Here is a 24,628-nt window from a genome sequence, read left to right as displayed (position 1 = left end):
TAGTGTGGGATAGTGTAGGGTTGTGTATGATAGTGTGGGATAGTATAGGATAGTGTGGGAAAGTGTAGGGTTGTGTATGATAGTGTGGGATAGTATAGGATAGTGTGGGAAAGTGTAGGGTTGTGTATGATAGTGTGGGATAGTGTAGGGTTGTGTATGATAGTGTAGGATAGTGTAGGGTAGTGTAGGACACGTGGTCCCGTGTAGCTCATTTGGTAGAGCATGGTGTTTGCAACGCCAGGGTTGTGGGTTCGATTCCCACGGGGGACCAGTATGGGGAAAACATTTATGAAATGTATGCACTCACTACTGTAAGTTGCTCTGGATAAGAGCGTCTGCTAAATGACTAAAATGTAAAATGTGTAGGATAGTGTCTAGGGTAGTGTAAGGTAGGATAGTGTGTAAGGTAGTGTAGGGTAGGATAGTGTGTAAGGTAGTGTAGGGTAGGATAGTGTGTAAGGTAGTGTAGGGTAGGATAGTGTGTAAGGTAGGGTAGTGTGTAGGGTAGTGTGTAAGGTAGTGTGTAAGGTAGTGTAGGATAGTGTGTAGGGTAGTGTGGGGGAGTGTGTAAGGTAGGGTAGTGCAGGATAGTGTGTAAGGTAGTGTGTAAGGTAGTGTGTAAGGTAGTGTGTAAGGTGTAGGGTAGGATAGTGTGTAGGGTAGAATAGTGTGTAAGGTAGTGCAGGATAGTGTGTAGGGTAGTGTGGGGGAGTGTGTAAGGTAGGGTAGTGCAAGGTAGGGTAGTGCAAGGTAGGGTAGTGCAAGGTAGGGTAGTGCAAGGTAGGGTAGTGCAAGGTAGTGTGCAAGGTAGTGTGTAAGGTAGTGTGTAGGGTAGGATAGTGTGTAAGGTTGGGTAGGATAGTGTGTAAGGTAGTGTGTAAGGTAGGGCAGGATAGTGTGTAGGCTGGGGTAGAATAGTGTAAGGTAGGGTAGGATAGTGTAGGCTGGGGTAGGGTAGGATAGTGTAGGCTGGGGTAGGGTAGGATAGTGTGCAGGCTGGGGTAGGATAGTGTAGGGTAGTGTAAGGTAGGGTAGGATAGTGTGCAGGCTGGGGTAAGGTAGGGTAGGATAGTGTAGGCTGGGGTAGGGTAGGATAGTGTGCAGGGTGGGGTAGGATAGTGTAGGATAGTGTAGGCTAGGGTAGGATAGTGTAAGGTAGGGTAGGATAGTGTGCAGGCTGGGGTAGGATAGTGTAAGGTAGGGTAGGATAGTGTAAGGTAGGATAGTGTAAGGTAGGATAGTGTAAGGTAAGATAGTGTAAGGTAGGGTAGGATAGTGGGTAGGATAGTGTGTAAGGTAGGGTAGTGTGTAAGGTAGTGTAGGATAGTGTGTAAGGTAGTGTAGGATAGTGTGTAGGGTAGTGTGGGGGAGTGTGTAAGGTAGGGTAGTGCAGGATAGTGTGTAAGGTAGTGTGTAAGGTAGTGTGTAAGGTAGTGTGTAAGGTGTAGGGTAGGATAGTGTGTAGGGTAGAATAGTGTGTAAGGTAGTGCAGGATAGTGTGTAGGGTAGTGTGGGGGAGTGTGTAAGGTAGGGTAGTGCAAGGTAGGGTAGTGCAAGGTAGGGTAGTGCAAGGTAGTGTGCAAGGTAGTGTGCAAGGTAGTGTGCAAGGTAGTGTGCAAGGTAGTGTGTAGGGTAGGATAGTGTGTAAGGTTGGGTAGGATAGTGTGTAAGGTAGTGTGTAAGGTAGGGCAGGATAGTGTGTAGGCTGGGGTAGAATAGTGTAAGGTAGGGTAGGATAGTGTAGGCTGGGGTAGGGTAGGATAGTGTAGGCTGGGGTAGGGTAGGATAGTGTGCAGGCTGGGGTAGGATAGTGTAGGGTAGTGTAAGGTAGGGTAGGATAGTGTGCAGGCTGGGGTAAGGTAGGGTAGGATAGTGTAGGCTGGGGTAGGGTAGGATAGTGTGCAGGGTGGGGTAGAATAGTGTAGGATAGTGTAGGCTAGGGTAGGATAGTGTAAGGTAGGGTAGGATAGTGTGCAGGCTGGGGTAGGATAGTGTAAGGTAGGGTAGGATAGTGTGTAGGATAGTGTAAGGTAGGATAGTGTAAGGTAAGATAGTGTAAGGTAGGGTAGGATAGTGGGTAGGATAGTGTAAGGTAGGGTAGGATAGTGTAGGCTGGGGTAGGATAGTGTAGACTGGGGTAGGATAGTGTAGATAGTGTAAGGTAGGATAGTGTGCAGGCTAGCTGACAGTCGGTAGGTTCTTACCAGATTACTTCTGGGGCAGGGAAGGCTCGTAGTTTGGGGGAGAGACGGAAGGACTTCTGTCCTGCATGAGCCTCCACTACAGCCCCCTGTCTGGGCTTCAGACGGATAAAGGGACGGTCTGGGAGGATAAACAGGCAAGCACACACACACAGAGGATATCATGCATTAATGACATATTACAGATAGTGATACAGGGGAGAGTTGTGATTTGTATTCTTACTGCAGAAGTGGGTGTTTACCATCAATGAATTTGTCACAGAGGTGGGAAGTATTACGTCTATTTAGACTCACCGTAGACTGTGACAGATACATTAGTCTCTCGACTGACCGGTCCACTGGTCACTCGGCAGATATAAAGCCCTCTGTCAGAGCGGTGGAGTTTGGGGATGGACAGAATACTGTAGAACACCATGTGAAACTTACTGGCCATGATCCACCTACTGACTATGGCTGACCCGTTGGCCTGAGGGGAGAGAGAGAGGGGGAGGGGTAGAGAAAGACAGAGAGAGGGAGGGAGGGGGAGAGGTAGAGAAAGAAGGAGAGAGAGAGGGAGGGGAGAGGTAGAGAAATAAGGAGAGAGGGAGGCGGAGAGGTAGAGAAATAAGGAGAGAGAGAGGGAGGCGGAGAGGTAGAGAAAGAAGGAGAGAGGGAGGGAGGGGAGAGGTAGAGAAAGAAGGAGAGAGGGAGGGAGGCAGAGAGGTAGAGAAAGAAGGAGAGAGGGAGGGAGGGAGGGGAGAGGTAGAGAAAGAAGGAGAGAGGGAGGGAGGCGGAGAGGTAGAGATAATATTCAGATATAGTAAAAGTTTTCCAAACAAGTAGTTATTCTACATACAGTACTGCATACTGTAACATAGTGCACTTCTTAGTAGTGTACGCCATAATTCTAGTGTTCTTCATAAGGTCCTACCTGTCCAGGGTAGTCCCAGCTGATGGACACTCTGCTGTTCCACTCTGCAGTGACAGTACAGTTGATGGCCAGACTCTCTCCCTGTAGAGCCTGGACTGGACTGGTACTGTTCAGATATACCTTCATGATCTTATTCACTGGGACAGGAGAGGGGATAAGACATTTGAATATTTGCAATTTATAGAATCTGCTGGATTTTTCATTAGGTGTGTGTGTGTTTGTGTGTGTGTGTGTGCTCACCTTGTCTGTGTGTGAGGTAACTGAGGGAGTGTGTGGTCCCGTTGACAGAGGTCTTGCAGGAGAACAGGCCGATGTAGAAGTAGGTGGGGCTGTGGATGAGGAAGCCCTGTCTGCTGTTCCACACTATGTTCCTCTGGTCTGGGGTCAACTCCTGGTCAGGAAACTGGAGGCATGAACACACACGGTCAAGAACACAACCATGAAAACAGTCTCATAAAAGCAACGTCACACAGAAACAATGTCTGCTTCTGGAACATGGTCAACTTGCATTCAGGGATCACAAAACAGGTACATCATGAACTCAACCACAAGTAAAACTATTTTCTTATCTCAACCACCAACCAATCATGAACTCAACACAATAGTGTCATGAGCTATTCAGAACCACGACCACATCCTGAACACAACACAACCATACCAACAGTCACACAAAAGCAACACTGCACACATTCACAACTCCTGAGCAAATCATGAACACACAACAAAACAGAACAACATGAGGTCACAGTGGTAAACGCGTGATGAATATTATTGCTGCAATAAAATGAAAAAGTAATTTGACAACCTGACAATACGCTCTCAACAACAGACAGTGACATTACGTAATGTTCAGACGTTTTCACCCTGCTGATGTGGAATCTGTCTGTGGAGACAGTCTGGAGTTACAATAGAGACAGTCTTGTGTTACTATGGAGACAGAGTCTGGAGTTACAATGGAGACAGTCTTGTGTTACTATGGAGACAGAGTCTGGAGTTACAATAGAGACAGTCTTGTGTTACTATGGATACAGAGTCTGGAGTTACAATAGAGACAGAGTCTTGTGTTACTGTGGAGACAGAGTCTGGAGTTACAATAGAGACAGTCTTGTGTTACTATGGAGACAGAGTCTGGAGTTACAATAGAGACAGTCTTGTGTTACTGTGGAGACAGAGTCTGGAGTTACAATAGAGACAGTCTTGTGTTACTGTGGAGAAAGAGTCTGGAGTTACAATAGAGACAGTCTTGTGTTACTGTGGAGACAGAGTATGGAGTTACAATAGAGACAGTCTTGTGTTACTGTGGAGACAGAGTCTGGAGTTACAATAGAGATAGTCTTGTGTTACTGTGGAGACAGAGTCTGGAGTTACAATAGAGACAGTCTTGTGTTACTGTGGAGACAGAGTCTGGAGTTACAATAGAGACAGTCTTGTGTTACTGTGGAGACAGAGTCTGGAGTTACAATAGAGACAGTCTTGTGTTACTATGGAGACAGAGTCTGGAGTTACAATAGAGACAGTCTTGTGTTACTGTGGAGACAGAGTCTGGAGTTACAATAGAGACAGTCTTGTGTACTGTGGAGAAAGAGTCTGGAGTTACAATAGAGACAGTCTTGTGTTACTGTGGAGACAGTCTGGAGTTACAATAGAGACAGAGTCTTGTGTTACTATGGAGACAGAGTCTGGAGTTACAATAGAGACAGTCTTGTGTTACTATGGAGACAGAGTCTGGAGTTACAATAGAGACAGTCTTGTGTAACTATGGAGACAGAGTCTGGAGTTACAATAGAGACAGTCTTGTGTTACTATGGAGACAGAGTCTGGAGTTATAATAGAGACAGTCTTGTGTTACTGTGGAGACAGAGTCTGGAGTTACAATAGAGACAGTCTTGTGTTACTGTGGAGACAGAGTCTGGAGTTACAATAGAGACAGTCTTGTGTTACTATGGAGACAGAGTCTGGAGTTACAATAGAGACAGTCTTGTGTTACTGTGGAGACAGAGTCTGGAGTTACAATAGAGACAGTCTTGTGTTACTATGGAGACAGAGTCTGGAGTTACAATAGAGACAGTCTTGTGTTACTGTGGAGAAAGAGTCTGGAGTTACAATAGAGACAGTCTTGTGTTACTGTGGAGACAGAGTATGGAGTTACAATAGAGACAGTCTTGTGTTACTGTGGAGACAGAGTCTGGAGTTACAATAGAGACAGTCTTGTGTTACTATGGAGACAGAGTCTGGCGTTACAATAGAGACAGACTTGTGTTACTATGGAGACAGAGTCTGGAGTTACAATAGAGACAGTCTTGTGTTACTGTGGAGACAGAGTCTGGAGTTACAATAGAGACAGTCTTGTGTTACTATGGAGACAGAGTCTGGAGTTACAATAGAGACAGTCTTGTGTTACTGTGGAGACAGAGTCTGGAGTTACAATAGAGACAGTCTTGTGTTACTATGGAGACAGAGTCTGGAGTTACAATAGAGACAGTCTTGTGTTACTGTGGAGACAGAGTCTGAAGTTACAATAGAGACAGTCTTGTGTTACTGTGGAGACAGAGTCTGGAGTTACAATAGAGACAGTCTTGTGTTACTATGGAGACAGAGTCTGGAGTTACAATAGAGACAGTCTTGTGTTACTGTGGAGACAGAGTCTGGAGTTACAATAGAGACAGTCTTGTGTTACTATGGAGACAGAGTCTGGAGTTACAATAGAGACAGTCTTGTGTTACTATGGAGACAGAGTCTGGCGTTACAATAGAGACAGACTTGTGTTACTATGGAGACAGAGTCTGGAGTTACAATAGAGACAGTCTTGTGTTACTGTGGAGACAGAGTCTGGAGTTACAATAGAGACAGTCTTGTGTTACTATGGAGACAGAGTCTGGAGTTACAATAGAGACAGTCTTGTGTTACTGTGGAGACAGAGTCTGGAGTTACAATAGAGACAGTCTTGTGTTACTATGGAGACAGAGTCTGGAGTTACAATAGAGACAGTCTTGTGTTACTGTGGAGACAGAGTCTGAAGTTACAATAGAGACAGTCTTGTGTTACTGTGGAGACAGAGTCTGGAGTTACAATAGAGACAGTCTTGTGTTACTATGGAGACAGAGTCTGGAGTTACAATAGAGACAGTCTTGTGTTACTGTGGAGACAGAGTCTGGAGTTACAATAGAGACAGTCTTGTGTTACTATGGAGACAGAGTCTGGAGTTACAATAGAGACAGTCTTGTGTTACTGTGGAGACAGAGTCTGGAGTTACAATAGAGACAGTCTTGTGTTACTATGGAGACAGAGTCTGGAGTTACAATAGAGACAGTCTTGTGTTACTGTGGAGACAGAGTCTGGAGTTACAATAGAGACAGTCTTGTGTTACTATGGAGACAGAGTCTGGAGTTACAATAGAGACAGTCTTGTGTAACTGTGGAGACAGAGTCTGGAGTTACAATAGAGACAGTCTTGTGTTACTGTAGAGACAGAGTCTGGAGTTACAATAGAGACAGTCTTGTGTTACTATGGAGACAGAGTCTGGAGTTACAATAGAGACAGTCTTGTGTTACTGTGGAGACAGAGTCTGGAGTTACAATAGAGACAGTCTTGTGTTACTATGGAGATAGAGTCTGGAGTTACAATAGAGACAGTCTTGTGTTACTGTGGAGACAGAGTCTGGAGTTACAATAGAGACAGTCTTGTGTTACTATGGAGACAGAGTCTGGAGTTACAATAGAGACAGTCTTGTGTTACTGTGGAGACAGAGTCTGTTACAATAGAGACAGTCTTGTGTTAATATGGAGACAGAGTCTGGAGTTACAATAGAGACAGTCTTGTGTTACTGTGGAGACAGAGTCTGGAGTTACAATAGAGACAGTCTTGTGTTACTGTGGAGACAGAGTCTGGAGTTACAATAGAGACAGTCTTGTGTTACTATGGAGACAGAGTCTGGAGTTACAATAGAGACAGTCTTGTGTTACTATGGAGACAGAGTCTGGGTTACAATAGAGACAGCTTGTGTTACTATGGAGACAGAGTCTGGAGTTACAATAGAGACAGTCTTGTGTTACTGTGGAGACAGAGTCTGGAGTTACAATAGAGACAGTCTTGTGTTACTGTGGAGACAGAGTCTGGAGTTACAATAGAGACAGTCTTGTGTTACTGTGGAGACAGAGTCTGGAGTTACAATAGAGACAGTCTTGTGTTACTGTGGAGACAGAGTCTGGAGTTACAATAGAGACAGTCTTGTGTTACTGTGGAGACAGAGTCTGGAGTTACAATAGAGACAGTCTTGTGTTACTGTGGAGACAGAGTCTGGAGTTACAATAGAGACAGTCTTGTGTTACTATGGAGACAGAGTCTGGAGTTACAATAGAGACAGTCTTGTGTTACTATGGAGACAGAGTCTGGAGTTACAATAGAGACAGTCTTGTGTTACTGTGGAGACAGAGTCTGGAGTTACAATAGAGACAGTCTTGTGTTACTGTGGAGACAGAGTCTGGAGTTACAATAGAGACAGTCTTGTGTTACTGTGGAGACAGAGTCTGGAGTTACAATAGAGACAGTCTTGTGTTACTATGGAGACAGAGTCTGGAGTTACAATAGAGACAGTCTTGTGTTACTATGGAGACAGAGTCTGGAGTTACAATAGAGACAGTCTTGTGTTACTATGGAGACAGAGTCTGGAGTTACAATAGAGACAGTCTTGTGTTACTATGGAGACAGAGTCTGGAGTTACAATAGAGACAGTCTTGTGTTACTGTGGAGACAGAGTCTGGAGTTACAATAGAGACAGTCTTGTGTTACTATGGAGACAGAGTCTGGAGTTACAATAGAGACAGTCTTGTGTTACTGTGGAGACAGAGTCTGGAGTTACAATAGAGACAGTCTTGTGTTACTATGGAGACAGAGTCTGGAGTTACAATAGAGACAGTCTTGTGTTACTGTGGAGACAGAGTCTGGAGTTACAATAGAGACAGTCTTGTGTTACTATGGAGACAGAGTCTGGAGTTACAATAGAGACAGTCTTGTGTTACTATGGAGACAGAGTCTGTTACAATAGAGACAGTCTTGTGTTACTATGGAGACAGAGTCTGGAGTTACAATAGAGACAGTCTTGTGTTACTATGGAGACAGAGTCTGGAGTTACAATAGAGACAGTCTTGTGTTACTGTGGAGACAGAGTCTGGAGTCAATAGAGACAGAGTCTTGTGTTACTATGGAGACAGAGTCTGGAGTAACAATAGAGACAGTCTTGTGTTACTATGGAGACAGAGTCTGGAGTTACAATAGAGACAGTCTTGTGTTACTGTGGAGACAGAGTCTGGAGTTACAATAGAGACAGTCTTGTGTTACTGTGGAGACAGAGTCTGGAGTTACAATAGAGACAGTCTTGTGTTACTGTGGAGACAGAGTCTGGAGTTACAATAGAGACAGTCTTGTGTTACTGTGGAGACAGAGTCTGGAGTTACAATAGAGACAGTCTTGTGTTACTGTGGAGACAGAGTCTGGAGTTACAATAGAGACAGTCTTGTGTTACTATGGAGACAGAGTCTGGAGTTACAATAGAGACAGTCTTGTGTTACTATGGAGACAGAGTCTGGAGTTACAATAGAGACAGTCTTGTGTTACTGTGGAGACAGAGTCTGGAGTTACAATAGAGACAGTCTTGTGTTACTGTGGAGACAGAGTCTGGAGTTACAATAGAGACAGTCTTGTGTTACTATGGAGACAGAGTCTGGAGTTACAATAGAGACAGTCTTGTGTTACTGTGGAGACAGAGTCTGGAGTTACAATAGAGACAGTCTTGTGTTACTATGGAGACAGAGTCTGGAGTTACAATAGAGACAGTCTTGTGTTACTATGGAGACAGAGTCTGGAGTTACAATAGAGACAGTCTTGTGTTACTGTGGAGACAGAGTCTGGAGTTACAATAGAGACAGTCTTGTGTTACTATGGAGACAGAGTCTGGAGTTACAATAGAGACAGTCTTGTGTTACTATGGAGACAGAGTTTGGAGTTACAATAGAGACAGTCTTGTGTTACTGTGGAGACAGAGTCTGGAGTTACAATAGAGACAGTCTTGTGTTACTATGGAGACAGAGTCTGGAGTTACAATAGAGACAGTCTTGTGTTACTATGGAGACAGAGTCTGGAGTTACAATAGAGACAGTCTTGTGTTACTGTGGAGACAGAGTCTGGAGTTACAATAGAGACAGTCTTGTGTTACTGTGGAGACAGAGTCTGGAGTTACAATAGAGACAGAGTCTGGAGTTACAATAGAGACAGAGTCTTGTGTTACTGTGGAGACAGAGTCTGGAGTTACAATAGAGACAGTCTTGTGTTACTGTGGAGACAGAGTCTGGAGTTACAATAGAGACAGTCTTGTGTTACTGTGGAGACAGAGTCTGGAGTTACAATAGAGACAGTCTTGTGTTACTATGGAGACAGAGTCTGGAGTTACAATAGAGACAGTCTTGTGTTACTATGGAGACAGAGTCTGGAGTTACAATAGAGACAGTCTTGTGTTACTGTGGAGACAGAGTCTGGAGTTACAATAGAGACAGTCTTGTGTTACTATGGAGACAGAGTCTGGAGTTACAATAGAGACAGAGTCTTGTGTTACTGTGGAGACAGAGTCTGGAGTTACAATAGAGACAGTCTTGTGTTACTATGGAGACAGAGTCTGGAGTTACAATAGAGACAGTCTTGTGTTACTATGGAGACAGAGTCTGGAGTTACAATAGAGACAGTCTTGTGTTACTGTGGAGACAGAGTCTCGTGTTACTGTGGAGACAGAGTCTGGAGTTACAATAGAGACAGAGTCTTGTGTTACTATGGAGACAGAGTCTTGTGTTACTGTGGAGACAGAGTATTGTTTTACTGTGGAGATAGAGTCTTGTGTTACTGTGGAGACAGAGTCTTGTGTTACTGTGGAGACAGAGCCTTGTGTTACTGTGGAGACAGAGTATTGTGTTACTGTGGAGACAGAGTATTGTGTTACTGTGGAGACAGAGTATTGTGTTACTGTGGAGACAGAGTATTGTGTTACTGTGGAGACAGAGTCTTGTGTTACTGTGGAGACAGAGTCTTGTGTTACTTTGGAGACAGAGTATTGTGTTACTGTGGAGACAGAGTCTTGTGTTACTGTGGAGACAGAGTATTGTGTTACTGTGGAGACAGAGTATTGTGTTACTGTGGAGACAGAGTATTGTGTTACTGTGGAGACAGAGTCTTGTGTTACTGTGGAGACAGAGCCTTGTGTTACTGTGGAGACAGAGTATTGTGTTACTGTGGAGACAGATTATTGTGTTACTGTGGAGACAGAGTATTGTGTTACTGTGGAGACAGAGTCTTGTGTTACTGTGGAGACAGAGTCTGGAGTTAAAATAGAGACAGTCTTGTGTTACTATGAAGACAGAGTCTGGAGTTACAATAGAGACAGTCTTGTGTTACTATGGAGACAGAGTCTGGAGTTACAATAGAGACAGTCTTGTGTTACTATGGAGACAGAGTCTGGAGTTACAATAGAGACAGTCTTGTGTTACTATGGAGACAGAGTCTGGAGTTACAATAGAGACAGTATTCTGTTACTATGGAGACAGAGTCTTGTGTTACTGTGGAGAAAGAGTCTCATGTTACTGTGGAGACAGAGTCTGGAGTTACAATAGAGACAGTCTTGTGTTACTGTGGAGACAGAGTCTGGAGTTACAATAGAGACAGTCTTGTGTTACTATGGAGACAGAGTCTGGAGTTACAATAGAGACAGTCTTGTGTTACTGTGGAGACAGAGTCTGGAGTTACAATAGAGACAGTCTTGTGTTACTGTGGAGACAGAGTCTGGAGTTACAATAGAGACAGTCTTGTGTTACTATGGAGACAGAGTCTGGAGTTACAATAGAGACAGTCTTGTGTTACTGTGGAGACAGAGTCTGGAGTTACAATAGAGACAGTCTTGTGTTACTATGGAGACAGAGTCTGGAGTTACAATAGAGACAGTCTTGTGTTACTGTGGAGACAGAGTCTGGAGTTACAATAGAGACAGTCTTGTGTTACTATGGAGACAGAGTCTGGAGTTACAATAGAGACAGTCTTGTGTTACTGTGGAGACAGAGTCTGGAGTTACAATAGAGACAGTCTTGTGTTACTATGGAGACAGAGTCTGGAGTTACAATAGAGACAGTCTTGTGTTACTATGGAGACAGAGTCTGGAGTTACAATAGAGACAGTCTTGTGTTACTGTGGAGACAGAGTCTGGAGTTACAATAGAGACAGTCTTGTGTTACTATGGAGACAGAGTCTGGAGTTACAATAGAGACAGTCTTGTGTTACTATGGAGACAGAGTCTGGAGTTACAATAGAGACAGAGTCTGGAGTTACAATAGAGACAGAGTCTTGTGTTACTGTGGAGACAGAGTCTGGAGTTACAATAGAGACAGTCTTGTGTTACTGTGGAGACAGAGTCTGGAGTTACAATAGAGACAGTCTTGTGTTACTATGGAGACAGAGTCTGGAGTTACAATAGAGACAGTCTTGTGTTACTGTGGAGACAGAGTCTGGAGTTACAATAGAGACAGTCTTGTGTTACTATGGAGACAGAGTCTGGAGTTACAATAGAGACAGTCTTGTGTTACTATGGAGACAGAGTCTGGAGTTACAATAGAGACAGTCTTGTGTTACTGTGGAGACAGAGTCTGGAGTTACAATAGAGACAGTCTTGTGTTACTATGGAGACAGAGTCTGGAGTTACAATAGAGACAGTCTTGTGTTACTGTGGAGACAGAGTCTGGAGTTACAATAGAGACAGAGTCTTGTGTTACTGTGGAGACAGAGTCTGGAGTTACAATAGAGACAGTCTTGTGTTACTATGGAGACAGAGTCTGGAGTTACAATAGAGACAGTCTTGTGTTACTGTGGAGACAGAGTCTGGAGTTACAATAGAGACAGTCTTGTGTTACTGTGGAGACAGAGTCTGGAGTTACAATAGAGACAGTCTTGTGTTACTGTGGAGACAGAGTCTGGAGTTACAATAGAGACAGTCTTGTGTTACTATGGAGACAGAGTCTGGAGTTACAATAGAGACAGTCTTGTGTTACTGTGGAGACAGAGTCTGGAGTTACAATAGAGACAGTCTTGTGTTACTATGGAGACAGAGTCTGGAGTTACAATAGAGACAGTCTTGTGTTACTGTGGAGACAGAGTCTGGAGTTACAATAGAGACAGTCTTGTGTTACTATGGAGACAGAGTCTGGAGTTACAATAGAGACAGTCTTGTGTTACTATGGAGACAGAGTCTGGAGTTACAATAGAGACAGTCTTGTGTTACTATGGAGACAGAGTCTGGAGTTACAATAGAGACAGTCTTGTGTTACTGTGGAGACAGAGTCTGGAGTTACAATAGAGACAGTCTTGTGTTACTATGGAGACAGAGTCTGGAGTTACAATAGAGACAGTCTTGTGTTACTGTGGAGACAGAGTCTGGAGTTACAATAGAGACAGTCTTGTGTTACTGTGGAGACAGAGTCTGGAGTTACAATAGAGACAGTCTTGTGTTACTATGGAGACAGAGTCTGGAGTTACAATAGAGACAGTCTTGTGTTACTGTGGAGACAGAGTCTGGAGTTACAATAGAGACAGTCTTGTGTTACTATGGAGACAGAGTCTGGAGTTACAATAGAGACAGTCTTGTGTTACTGTGGAGACAGAGTCTGGAGTTACAATAGAGACAGTCTTGTGTTACTATGGAGACAGAGTCTGGAGTTACAATAGAGACAGTCTTGTGTTACTGTGGAGACAGAGTCTGGAGTTACAATAGAGACAGTCTTGTGTTACTATGGAGACAGAGTCTGGAGTTACAATAGAGACAGTCTTGTGTTACTGTGGAGACAGAGTCTGGAGTTACAATAGAGACAGTCTTGTGTTACTATGGAGACAGAGTCTGGAGTTACAATAGAGACAGTCTTGTGTTACTATGGAGACAGAGTCTGGAGTTACAATAGAGACAGTCTTGTGTTACTGTGGAGACAGAGTCTGGAGTTACAATAGAGACAGTCTTGTGTTACTGTGGAGACAGAGTCTGGAGTTACAATAGAGACAGTCTTGTGTTACTGTGGAGACAGAGTCTGGAGTTACAATAGAGACAGTCTTGTGTTACTATGGAGACAGAGTCTGGAGTTACAATAGAGACAGTCTTGTGTTACTGTGGAGACAGAGTCTGGAGTTACAATAGAGACAGTCTTGTGTTACTGTGGAGACAGAGTCTGGAGTTACAATAGAGACAGTCTTGTGTTACTATGGAGACAGAGTCTGGAGTTACAATAGAGACAGTCTTGTGTTACTATGGAGACAGAGTCTGGAGTTACAATAGAGACAGTCTTGTGTTACTGTGGAGACAGAGTCTGGAGTTACAATAGAGACAGTCTTGTGTTACTATGGAGACAGAGTCTGGAGTTACAATAGAGACAGTCTTGTGTTACTATGGAGACAGAGTCTGGAGTTACAATAGAGACAGTCTTGTGTTACTGTGGAGACAGAGTCTGGAGTTACAATAGAGACAGTCTTGTGTTACTATGGAGACAGAGTCTGGAGTTACAATAGAGACAGTCTTGTGTTACTATGGAGACAGAGTCTGGAGTTACAATAGAGACAGTCTTGTGTTACTGTGGAGACAGAGTCTGGAGTTACAATAGAGACAGTCTTGTGTTACTATGGAGACAGAGTCTGGAGTTACAATAGAGACAGGTCTTGTGTTACTGTGGAGACAGAGTCTGGAGTTACAATAGAGACAGTCTTGTGTTACTATGGAGACAGAGTCTGGAGTTACAATAGAGACAGTCTTGTGTTACTGTGGAGACAGAGTCTGGAGTTACAATAGAGACAGTCTTGTGTTACTGTGGAGACAGAGTCTGGAGTTACAATAGAGACAGAGTCTGGAGTTACAATAGAGACAGTCTTGTGTTACTGTGGAGACAGAGTCTGGAGTTACAATAGAGACAGTCTTGTGTTACTATGGAGACAGAGTCTGGAGTTACAATAGAGACAGTCTTGTGTTACTGTGGAGACAGAGTCTGGAGTTACAATAGAGACAGTCTTGTGTTACTATGGAAACAGAGTCTGGAGTTACAATAGAGACAGTCTTGTGTTACTATGGAGACAGAGTCTGGAGTTACAATAGAGACAGTCTTGTGTTACTGTGGAGACAGAGTCTGGAGTTACAATAGAGACAGTCTTGTGTTACTATGGAGACAGAGTCTGGAGTTACAATAGAGACAGAGTCTTGTGTTACTGTGGAGACAGAGTCTGGAGTTACAATAGAGACAGTCTTGTGTTACTATGGAGACAGAGTCTGGAGTTACAATAGAGACAGTCTTGTGTTACTATGGAGACAGAGTCTGGAGTTACAATAGAGACAGTCTTGTGTTACTGTGGAGACAGAGTCTCGTGTTACTGTGGAGACAGAGTCTGGAGTTACAATAGAGACAGAGTCTTGTGTTACTATGGAGACAGAGTCTTGTGTTACTGTGGAGACAGAGTATTGTTTTACTGTGGAGACAGAGTCTTGTGTTACTGTGGAGACAGAGTCTTGTGTTACTGTGGAGACAGAGCCTTGTGTTACTGTGGAGACAGAGTATTGTGTTACTGTGGAGACAGAGTATTGTGTTACTGTGGAGACAGAGTATTGTGTTACTGTGGAGACAGAGTATTGTGTTACTGTGGAGACAGAGTCTTGTGTTACTGTGGAGACAGAGTCTTGTGTTACTGTGGAGACAGAGTATTGTGTTACTGTGGAGACAGAGTTTGTGTTACTGTGGAGACAGAGTATTGTGTTACTGTGGAGACAGAGTATTGTGTTACTGTGGAGACAGAGTATTGTGTTACTGTGGAGACAGAGTCTTGTGTTACTGTGGAGACAGAGCCTTGTGTTACTGTGGAGACAGAGTATTGTGTTACTGTGGAGACAGATTATTGTGTTACTGTGGAGACAGAGTATTGTGTTACTGTGGAGACAGAGTCTTGTGTTACTGTGGAGACAGAGTCTGGAGTTAAAATAGAGACAGTCTTGTGTTACTATGAAGACAGAGTCTGGAGTTACAATAGAGACAGTCTTGTGTTACTATGGAGACAGAGTCTGGAGTTACAATAGAGACAGTCTTGTGTTACTATGGAGACAGAGTCTGGAGTTACAATAGAGACAGTCTTGTGTTACTATGGAGACAGAGTCTGGAGTTACAATAGAGACAGTATTCTGTTACTATGGAGACAGAGTCTTGTGTTACTGTGGAGAAAGAGTCTCATGTTACTGTGGAGACAGAGTCTGGAGTTACAATAGAGACAGAGTCTTGTGTTACTATGGAGACAGAGTTTGGAGTTACAATAGAGACAGTCTTGTGTTACTATGGAGACAGAGTCTGGAGTTACAATAGAGACAGTCTTGTGTTACTGTGGAGACAGAGTCTGGAGTTACAATAGAGACAGTCTTGTGTTACTGTGGAGACAGAGTCTGGAGTTACAATAGAGACAGTCTTGTGTTACTATGGAGACAGAGTCTGGAGTTACAATAGAGACAGTCTTGTGTTACTGTGGAGACAGAGTCTGGAGTTACAATAGAGACAGTCTTGTGTTACTATGGAGACAGAGTCTGGAGTTACAATAGAGACAGTCTTGTGTTACTATGGAGACAGAGTCTGGAGTTACAATAGAGACAGTCTTGTGTTACTGTGGAGACAGAGTCTGGAGTTACAATAGAGACAGTCTTGTGTTACTGTGGAGACAGAGTCTGGAGTTACAATAGAGACAGTCTTGTGTTACTATGGAGACAGAGTCTGGAGTTACAATAGAGACAGTCTTGTGTTACTATGGAGACAGAGTCTGGAGTTACAATAGAGACAGTCTTGTGTTACTGTGGAGACAGAGTCTCGTGTTACTGTGGAGACAGAGTCTGGAGTTACAATAGAGACAGAGTCTTGTGTTACTATGGAGACAGAGTCTTGTGTTACTGTGGAGACAGAGTATTGTTTTACTGTGGAGACAGAGTCTTGTGTTACTGTGGAGACAGAGTCTTGTGTTACTGTGGAGACAGAGCCTTGTGTTACTGTGGAGACAGAGTATTGTGTTACTGTGGAGACAGAGTATTGTGTTACTGTGGAGACAGAGTATTGTGTTACTGTGGAGACAGAGTATTGTGTTACTGTGGAGACAGAGTCTTGTGTTACTGTGGAGACAGAGTCTTGTGTTACTGTGGAGACAGAGTATTGTGTTACTGTGGAGACAGAGTCTTGTGTTACTGTGGAGACAGAGTATTGTGTTACTGTGGAGACAGAGTATTGTGTTACTGTGGAGACAGAGTCTTGTGTTACTGTGGAGACAGAGCCTTGTGTTACTGTGGAGACAGAGTATTGTGTTACTGTGGAGACAGATTATTGTGTTACTGTGGAGACAGAGTATTGTGTTACTGTGGAGACAGAGTATTGTGTTACTGTGGAGACAGAGTCTGGAGTTAAAATAGAGACAGTCTTGTGTTACTATGAAGACAGAGTCTGGAGTTACAATAGAGACAGTCTTGTGTTACTATGGAGACAGAGTCTGGAGTTACAATAGAGACAGTCTTGTGTTACTATGGAGACAGAGTCTGGAGTTACAATAGAGACAGTCTTGTGTTACTATGGAGACAGAGTCTGGAGTTACAATAGAGACAGTATTCTGTTACTATGGAGACAGAGTCTTGTGTTACTGTGGAGAAAGAGTCTCATGTTACTGTGGAGACAGAGTCTGGAGTTACAATAGAGACAGAGTCTTGTGTTACTATGGAGACAGAGTTTGGAGTTACAATAGAGACAGTCTTGTGTTACTATGGAGACAGAGTCTGGAGTTACAATAGAGACAGTCTTGTGTTACTGTGGAGACAGAGTCTGGAGTTACAATAGAGACAGTCTTGTGTTACTGTGGAGACAGAGTCTGGAGTTACAATAGAGACAGTCTTGTGTTACTATGGAGACAGAGTCTGGAGTTACAATAGAGACAGTCTTGTGTTACTGTGGAGACAGAGTCTGGAGTTACAATAGAGACAGTCTTGTGTTACTATGGAGACAGAGTCTGGAGTTACAATAGAGACAGTCTTGTGTTACTATGGAGACAGAGTCTGGAGTTACAATAGAGACAGTCTTGTGTTACTGTGGAGACAGAGTCTGGAGTTACAATAGAGACAGTCTTGTGTTACTATGGAGACAGAGTCTGGAGTTACAATAGAGACAGAGTCTTGTGTTACTGTGGAGACAGAGTCTGGAGTTACAATAGAGACAGTCTTGTGTTACTATGGAGACAGAGTCTGGAGTTACAATAGAGACAGTCTTGTGTTACTATGGAGACAGAGTCTGGAGTTACAATAGAGACAGTCTTGTGTTACTGTGGAGACAGAGTCTGGAGTTACAATAGAGACAGTCTTGTGTTACTGTGGAGACAGAGTCTGGAGTTACAATAGAGACAGTCTTGTGTTACTATGGAGACAGAGTCTGGAGTTACAATAGAGACAGTCTTGTGTTACTGTGGAGACAGAGTCTGGAGTTACAATAGAGACAGTCTTGTGTTACTATGGAGACAGAGTCTGGAGTTACAATAGAGACAGTCTTGTGTTACTATGGAGACAGAGTCTGGAGTTACAATAGAGACAGTCTTGTGTTACTATGGAGACAGAGTCTGGAGTTACAATAGAGACAGTCTTGTGTTACTGTGGAGACAGAGTCTGGAGTTACAATAGAGACAGTCTTGTGTTACTATGGAGACAGAGTCTGGAGTTACAATAGAGACAGTCTTGTGTTACTGTGGAGACAGAGTCTGGAGTTACAATAGAGACAGTCTTGTGTTACTATGGAGACAGAGTCTGGAGTTACAATAGAGACAGTCTTGTGTTACTATGGAGACAGAGTCTGGAGTTACAATAGAGACAGTCTTGTGTTACTGTGGAGACAGAGTCTGGAGTTACAATAGAGACAGTCTTGTGTTACTATGGAGACAGAGTCTGGAGTTACAATAGAGACAGTCTTGTGTTACTATGGAGACAGAGTCTGGAGTTACAATAGAGACAGTCTTGTGTTACTATGGAGACAGAGTCTGGAGTTACAATAGAGACAGTCTTGTGTTACTGTGGAGACAGAGTCTGGAGTTACAATAGAGACAGTCTTGTGTTACTATGGAGACAGAGTCTGGAGTTACAATAGAGACAGAGTCTTGTGTTACTGTGGAGACAGAGTCTGGAGTTACAATAGAGACAGTCTTGTGTTACTATGGAGACAGAGTCTGGAGTTACAATAGAGACAGTCTTGTGTTACTATGGAGACAGAGTCTGGAGTTACAATAGAGACAGTCTTGTGTTACTGTGGAGACAGAGTCTGGAGTTACAATAGAGACAGTCTTGTGTTACTATGGAGGCAGAGTCTGGAGTTACAATAGAGACAGTCTTGTGTTACTATGGAGACAGAGTCTGGAGTTACAATAGAGACAGAGTCTGGAGTTACAATAGAGACAGAGTCTTGTGTTACTGTGGAGACAGAGTCTGGAGTTACAATAGAGACAGTCTTGTGTTACTGTGGAGACAGAGTCTGGAGTTACAATAGAGACAGTCTTGTGTTACTATGGAGACAGAGTCTGGAGTTACAATAGAGACAGTCTTGTGTTACTGTGGAGACAGAGTCTGGAGTTACAATAGAGACAGTCTTGTGTTACTATGGAGACAGAGTCTGGAGTTACAATAGAGACAGTCTTGTGTTACTATGGAGACAGAGTCTGGAGTTACAATAGAGACAGTCTTGTGTTACTGTGGAGACAGAGTCTGGAGTTACAATAGAGACAGTCTTGTGTTACTATGGAGACAGAGTCTGGAGTTACAATAGAGACAGAGTCTTGTGTTACTGTGGAGACAGAGTCTGGAGTTACAATAGAGACAGTCTTGTGTTACTATGGAGACAGAGTCTGGAGTTACAATAGAGACAGTCTTGTGTTACTATGGAGACAGAGTCTGGAGTTACAATAGAGACAGTCTTGTGTTACTGTGGAGACAGAGTCTGGAGTTACAATAGAGACAGTCTTGTGTTACTATGGAGACAGAGTCTGGAGTTACAATAGAGACAGTCTTGTGTTACTGTGGAGACAGAGTCTGGAGTTACAATAGAGACAGTCTTGTGTTACTATGGAGACAGAGTCTGGAGTTACAATAGAGACAGTCTTGTGTTACTATGGAGACAGAGTCTGGAGTTACAATAGAGACAGTCTTGTGTTACTATGGAGACAGAGTCTGGAGTTACAATAGAGACAGTCTTGTGTTACTGTGGAGACAGAGTCTGGAGTTACAATAGAGACAGTCTTGTGTTACTATGGAGACAGAGTCTGGAGTTACAATAGAGACAGAGTCTTGTGTTACTGTGGAGACAGAGTCTGGAGTTACAATAGAGACAGTCTTGTGTTACTATGGAGACAGAGTCTGGAGTTACAATAGAGACAGTCTTGTGTTACTGTGGAGACAGAGTCTCGTGTTACTGTGGAGACAGAGTCTGGAGTTACAATAGAGACAGAGTCTTGTGTTACTATGGAGACAGAGTCTTGTGTTACTGTGGAGACAGAGTATTGTTTTACTGTGGAGACAGAGTCTTGTGTTACTGTGGAGACAGAGTCTTGTGTTACTGTGGAGACAGAGCCTTGTGTTACTGTGGAGACAGAGTATTGTGTTACTGTGGAGACAGAGTATTGTGTTACTGTGGAGACAGAGTATTGTGTTACTGTGGAGACAGAGTCTTGTGTTACTGTGGAGACAGAGTATTGTGTTACTGTGGAGACAGAGTCTTGTGTTACTGTGGAGACAGAGTATTGTGTTACTGTGGAGACAGAGTCTTGTGTTACTGTGGAGACAGAGTATTGTGTTACTGTGGAGACAGAGTATTGTGTTACTGTGGAGACAGAGTATTGTGTTACTGTGGAGACAGAGTCTTGTGTTACTGTGGAGACAGAGCCTTGTGTTACTGTGGAGACAGAGTATTGTGTTACTGTGGAGACAGATTATTGTGTTACTGTGGAGACAGAGTATTGTGTTACTGTGGAGACAGAGTCTTGTGTTACTGTGGAGACAGAGTCTGGAGTTAAAATAGAGACAGTCTTGTGTTACTATGAAGACAGAGTCTGGAGTTACAATAGAGACAGTCTTGTGTTACTATGGAGACAGAGTCTGGAGTTACAATAGAGACAGTCTTGTGTTACTATGGAGACAGAGTCTGGAGTTACAATAGAGACAGTCTTGTGTTACTATGGAGACAGAGTCTGGAGTTACAATAGAGACAGTATTCTGTTACTATGGAGACAGAGTCTTGTGTTACTGTGGAGAAAGAGTCTCATGTTACTGTGGAGACAGAGTCTGGAGTTACAATAGAGACAGAGTCTTGTGTTACTATGGAGACAGAGTTTGGAGTTACAATAGAGACAGTCTTGTGTTACTATGGAGACAGAGTCTGGAGTTACAATAGAGACAGTCTTGTGTTACTGTGGAGACAGAGTCTGGAGTTACAATAGAGACAGTCTTGTGTTACTGTGGAGACAGAGTCTGGAGTTACAATAGAGACAGTCTTGTGTTACTATGGAGACAGAGTCTGGAGTTACAATAGAGACAGTCTTGTGTTACTGTGGAGACAGAGTCTGGAGTTACAATAGAGAGAGTCTTGTGTTACTATGGAGACAGAGTCTGGAGTTACAATAGAGACAGTCTTGTGTTACTATGGAGACAGAGTCTGGAGTTACAATAGAGACAGTCTTGTGTTACTGTGGAGACAGAGTCTGGAGTTACAATAGAGACAGTCTTGTGTTACTATGGAGACAGAGTCTGGAGTTACAATAGAGACAGAGTCTTGTGTTACTGTGGAGACAGAGTCTGGAGTTACAATAGAGACAGTCTTGTGTTACTATGGAGACAGAGTCTGGAGTTACAATAGAGACAGTCTTGTGTTACTATGGAGACAGAGTCTGGAGTTACAATAGAGACAGTCTTGTGTTACTGTGGAGACAGAGTCTGGAGTTACAATAGAGACAGTCTTGTGTTACTGTGGAGACAGAGTCTGGAGTTACAATAGAGACAGAGTCTGGAGTTACAATAGAGACAGTCTTGTGTTACTGTGGAGACAGAGTCTGGAGTTACAATAGAGACAGTCTTGTGTTACTATGGAGACAGAGTCTGGAGTTACAATAGAGACAGTCTTGTGTTACTGTGGAGACAGAGTCTGGAGTTACAATAGAGACAGTCTTGTGTTACTATGGAGACAGAGTCTGGAGTTACAATAGAGACAGTCTTGTGTTACTATGGAAACAGAGTCTGGAGTTACAATAGAGACAGTCTTGTGTTACTATGGAGACAGAGTCTGGAGTTACAATAGAGACAGTCTTGTGTTACTGTGGAGACAGAGTCTGGAGTTACAATAGAGACAGTCTTGTGTTACTATGGAGACAGAGTCTGGAGTTACAATAGAGACAGAGTCTTGTGTTACTGTGGAGACAGAGTCTGGAGTTACAATAGAGACAGTCTTGTGTTACTATGGAGACAGAGTCTGGAGTTACAATAGAGACAGTCTTGTGTTACTATGGAGACAGAGTCTGGAGTTACAATAGAGACAGTCTTGTGTTACTGTGGAGACAGAGTCTCGTGTTACTGTGGAGACAGAGTCTGGAGTTACAATAGAGACAGAGTCTTGTGTTACTATGGAGACAGAGTCTTGTGTTACTGTGGAGACAGAGTATTGTTTTACTGTGGAGACAGAGTCTTGTGTTACTGTGGAGACAGAGTCTTGTGTTACTGTGGACACAGAGCCTTGTGTTACTGTGGAGACAGAGTATTGTGTTACTGTGGAGACAGAGTATTGTGTTACTGTGGAGACAGAGTATTGTGTTACTGTGGAGACAGAGTCTTGTGTTACTGTGGAGACAGAGTCTTGTGTTACTGTGGAGACAGAGTATTGTGTTACTGTGGAGACAGAGTCTTGTGTTACTGTGGAGACAGAGTATTGTGTTACTGTGGAGACAGAGTATTGTGTTACTGTGGAGACAGAGTATTGTGTTACTGTGGAGACAGAGTCTTGTGTTACTGTGGAGACAGAGCCTTGTGTTACTGTGGAGACAGAGTATTGTGTTACTGTGGAGACAGATTATTGTGTTACTGTGGAGACAGAGTATTGTGTTACTGTGGAGACAGAGTATTGTGTTACTGTGGAGACAGAGTCTGGAGTTAAAATAGAGACAGTCTTGTGTTACTATGAAGACAGAGTCTGGAGTTACAATAGAGACAGTCTTGTGTTACTATGGAGACAGAGTCTGGAGTTACAATAGAGACAGTCTTGTGTTACTATGGAGACAGAGTCTGGAGTTACAATAGAGACAGTCTTGTGTTACTATGGAGACAGAGTCTGGAGTTACAATAGAGACAGTATTCTGTTACTATGGAGACAGAGTCTTGTGTTACTGTGGAGAAAGAGTCTCATGTTACTGTGGAGACAGAGTCTGGAGTTACAATAGAGACAGAGTCTTGTGTTACTATGGAGACAGAGTTTGGAGTTACAATAGAGACAGTCTTGTGTTACTATGGAGACAGAGTCTGGAGTTACAATAGAGACAGTCTTGTGTTACTGTGGAGACAGAGTCTGGAGTTACAATAGAGACAGTCTTGTGTTACTGTGGAGACAGAGTCTTGTGTTACTATGGAGGCAGAGTCTGGAGTTACAATAGAGACAGTCTTGTGTTACTATGGAGACAGAGTCTGGAGTTACAATAGAGACAGAGTCTGGAGTTACAATAGAGACAGAGTCTTGTGTTACTGTGGAGACAGAGTCTGGAGTTACAATAGAGACAGTCTTGTGTTACTGTGGAGACAGAGTCTGGAGTTACAATAGAGACAGTCTTGTGTTACTATGGAGACAGAGTCTGGAGTTACAATAGAGACAGTCTTGTGTTACTGTGGAGACAGAGTCTGGAGTTACAATAGAGACAGTCTTGTGTTACTATGGAGACAGAGTCTGGAGTTACAATAGAGACAGTCTTGTGTTACTATGGAAACAGAGTCTGGAGTTACAATAGAGACAGTCTTGTGTTACTATGGAGACAGAGTCTGGAGTTACAATAGAGACAGTCTTGTGTTACTGTGGAGACAGAGTCTGGAGTTACAATAGAGACAGTCTTGTGTTACTATGGAGACAGAGTCTGGAGTTACAATAGAGACAGAGTCTTGTGTTACTGTGGAGACAGAGTCTGGAGTTACAATAGAGACAGTCTTGTGTTACTATGGAGACAGAGTCTGGAGTTACAATAGAGACAGTCTTGTGTTACTATGGAGACAGAGTCTGGAGTTACAATAGAGACAGTCTTGTGTTACTGTGGAGACAGAGTCTGGAGTTACAATAGAGACAGTCTTGTGTTACTATGGAGGCAGAGTCTGGAGTTACAATAGAGACAGTCTTGTGTTACTATGGAGACAGAGTCTGGAGTTACAATAGAGACAGAGTCTGGAGTTACAATAGAGACAGAGTCTTGTGTTACTGTGGAGACAGAGTCTGGAGTTACAATAGAGACAGTCTTGTGTTACTGTGGAGACAGAGTCTGGAGTTACAATAGAGACAGTCTTGTGTTACTATGGAGACAGAGTCTGGAGTTACAATAGAGACAGTCTTGTGTTATTGTGGAGACAGAGTCTGGAGTTACAATAGAGACAGTCTTGTGTTACTATGGAGACAGAGTCTGGAGTTACAATAGAGACAGTCTTGTGTTACTATGGAGACAGAGTCTGGAGTTACAATAGAGACAGTCTTGTGTTACTGTGGAGACAGAGTCTGGAGTTACAATAGAGACAGTCTTGTGTTACTATGGAGACAGAGTCTGGAGTTACAATAGAGACAGAGTCTTGTGTTACTGTGGAGACAGAGTCTGGAGTTACAATAGAGACAGTCTTGTGTTACTATGGAGACAGAGTCTGGAGTTACAATAGAGACAGTCTTGTGTTACTATGGAGACAGATTCTGGAGTTACAATAGAGACAGTCTTGTGTTACTATGGAGACAGAGTCTGGAGTTACAATAGAGACAGTTTTGTGTTACTATGGAGACAGAGTCTGGAGTTACAATAGAGACAGTATTGTGTTACTATGGAGACAGAGTCTTGTGTTACTGTGGAGACAGAGTATTGTTTTACTGTGGAGAAAGAGTCTTGTGTTACTGTGGAGACAGAGTCTTGTGTTACTGTGGAGACAGAGCCTTGTGTTACTGTGGAGACAGAGTATTGTGTTACTGTGGAGACAGAGTATTGTGTTACTGTGGAGACAGAGTATTGTGTTACTGTGGAGACAGAGTATTGTGTTACTGTGGAGACAGAGTCTTGTGTTACTGTGGAGACAGAGTCTTGTGTTACTGTGGAGACAGAGTATTGTGTTACTGTGGAGACAGAGTCTTGTGTTACTGTGGAGACAGAGTATTGTGTTACTGTGGAGACAGAGTCTTGTGTTACTGTGGAGACAGAGCCTTGTGTT

General features: G+C 43.2%; 1 protein-coding gene across 2 annotated transcripts in view; it reads right to left on the bottom strand.

The window, feature by feature from the left end:
• LOC106591469 (vascular endothelial growth factor receptor 1) overlaps positions 1-24,628 on the bottom strand; it is a 94,550-nt gene that overhangs the window by 51,750 nt on the left and 18,172 nt on the right. For both annotated transcript variants that reach the window (XM_045710816.2, XM_045710818.2), the window contains exons 5-8: positions 3,352-3,514; positions 3,112-3,248; positions 2,496-2,667; positions 2,205-2,322 (exon numbers count right to left, since the gene is read on the bottom strand). In XM_045710816.2, coding sequence (XP_045566772.1) covers positions 2,205-2,322; positions 2,496-2,667; positions 3,112-3,248; positions 3,352-3,514 — 590 coding nt within the window. The remainder of the gene's footprint in view (positions 1-2,204; positions 2,323-2,495; positions 2,668-3,111; positions 3,249-3,351; positions 3,515-24,628) is intronic.

This window comes from Salmo salar, chromosome 29 (assembly GCF_965601325.2).
Source record: "Salmo salar chromosome 29, fSalSal1, whole genome shotgun sequence".
Classification (NCBI taxonomy): Eukaryota; Metazoa; Chordata; class Actinopteri; order Salmoniformes; family Salmonidae; genus Salmo; species Salmo salar.
Note: the sequence above shows the minus strand (reverse complement) of the source record. Positions and strands in the feature narration are given on the sequence as shown.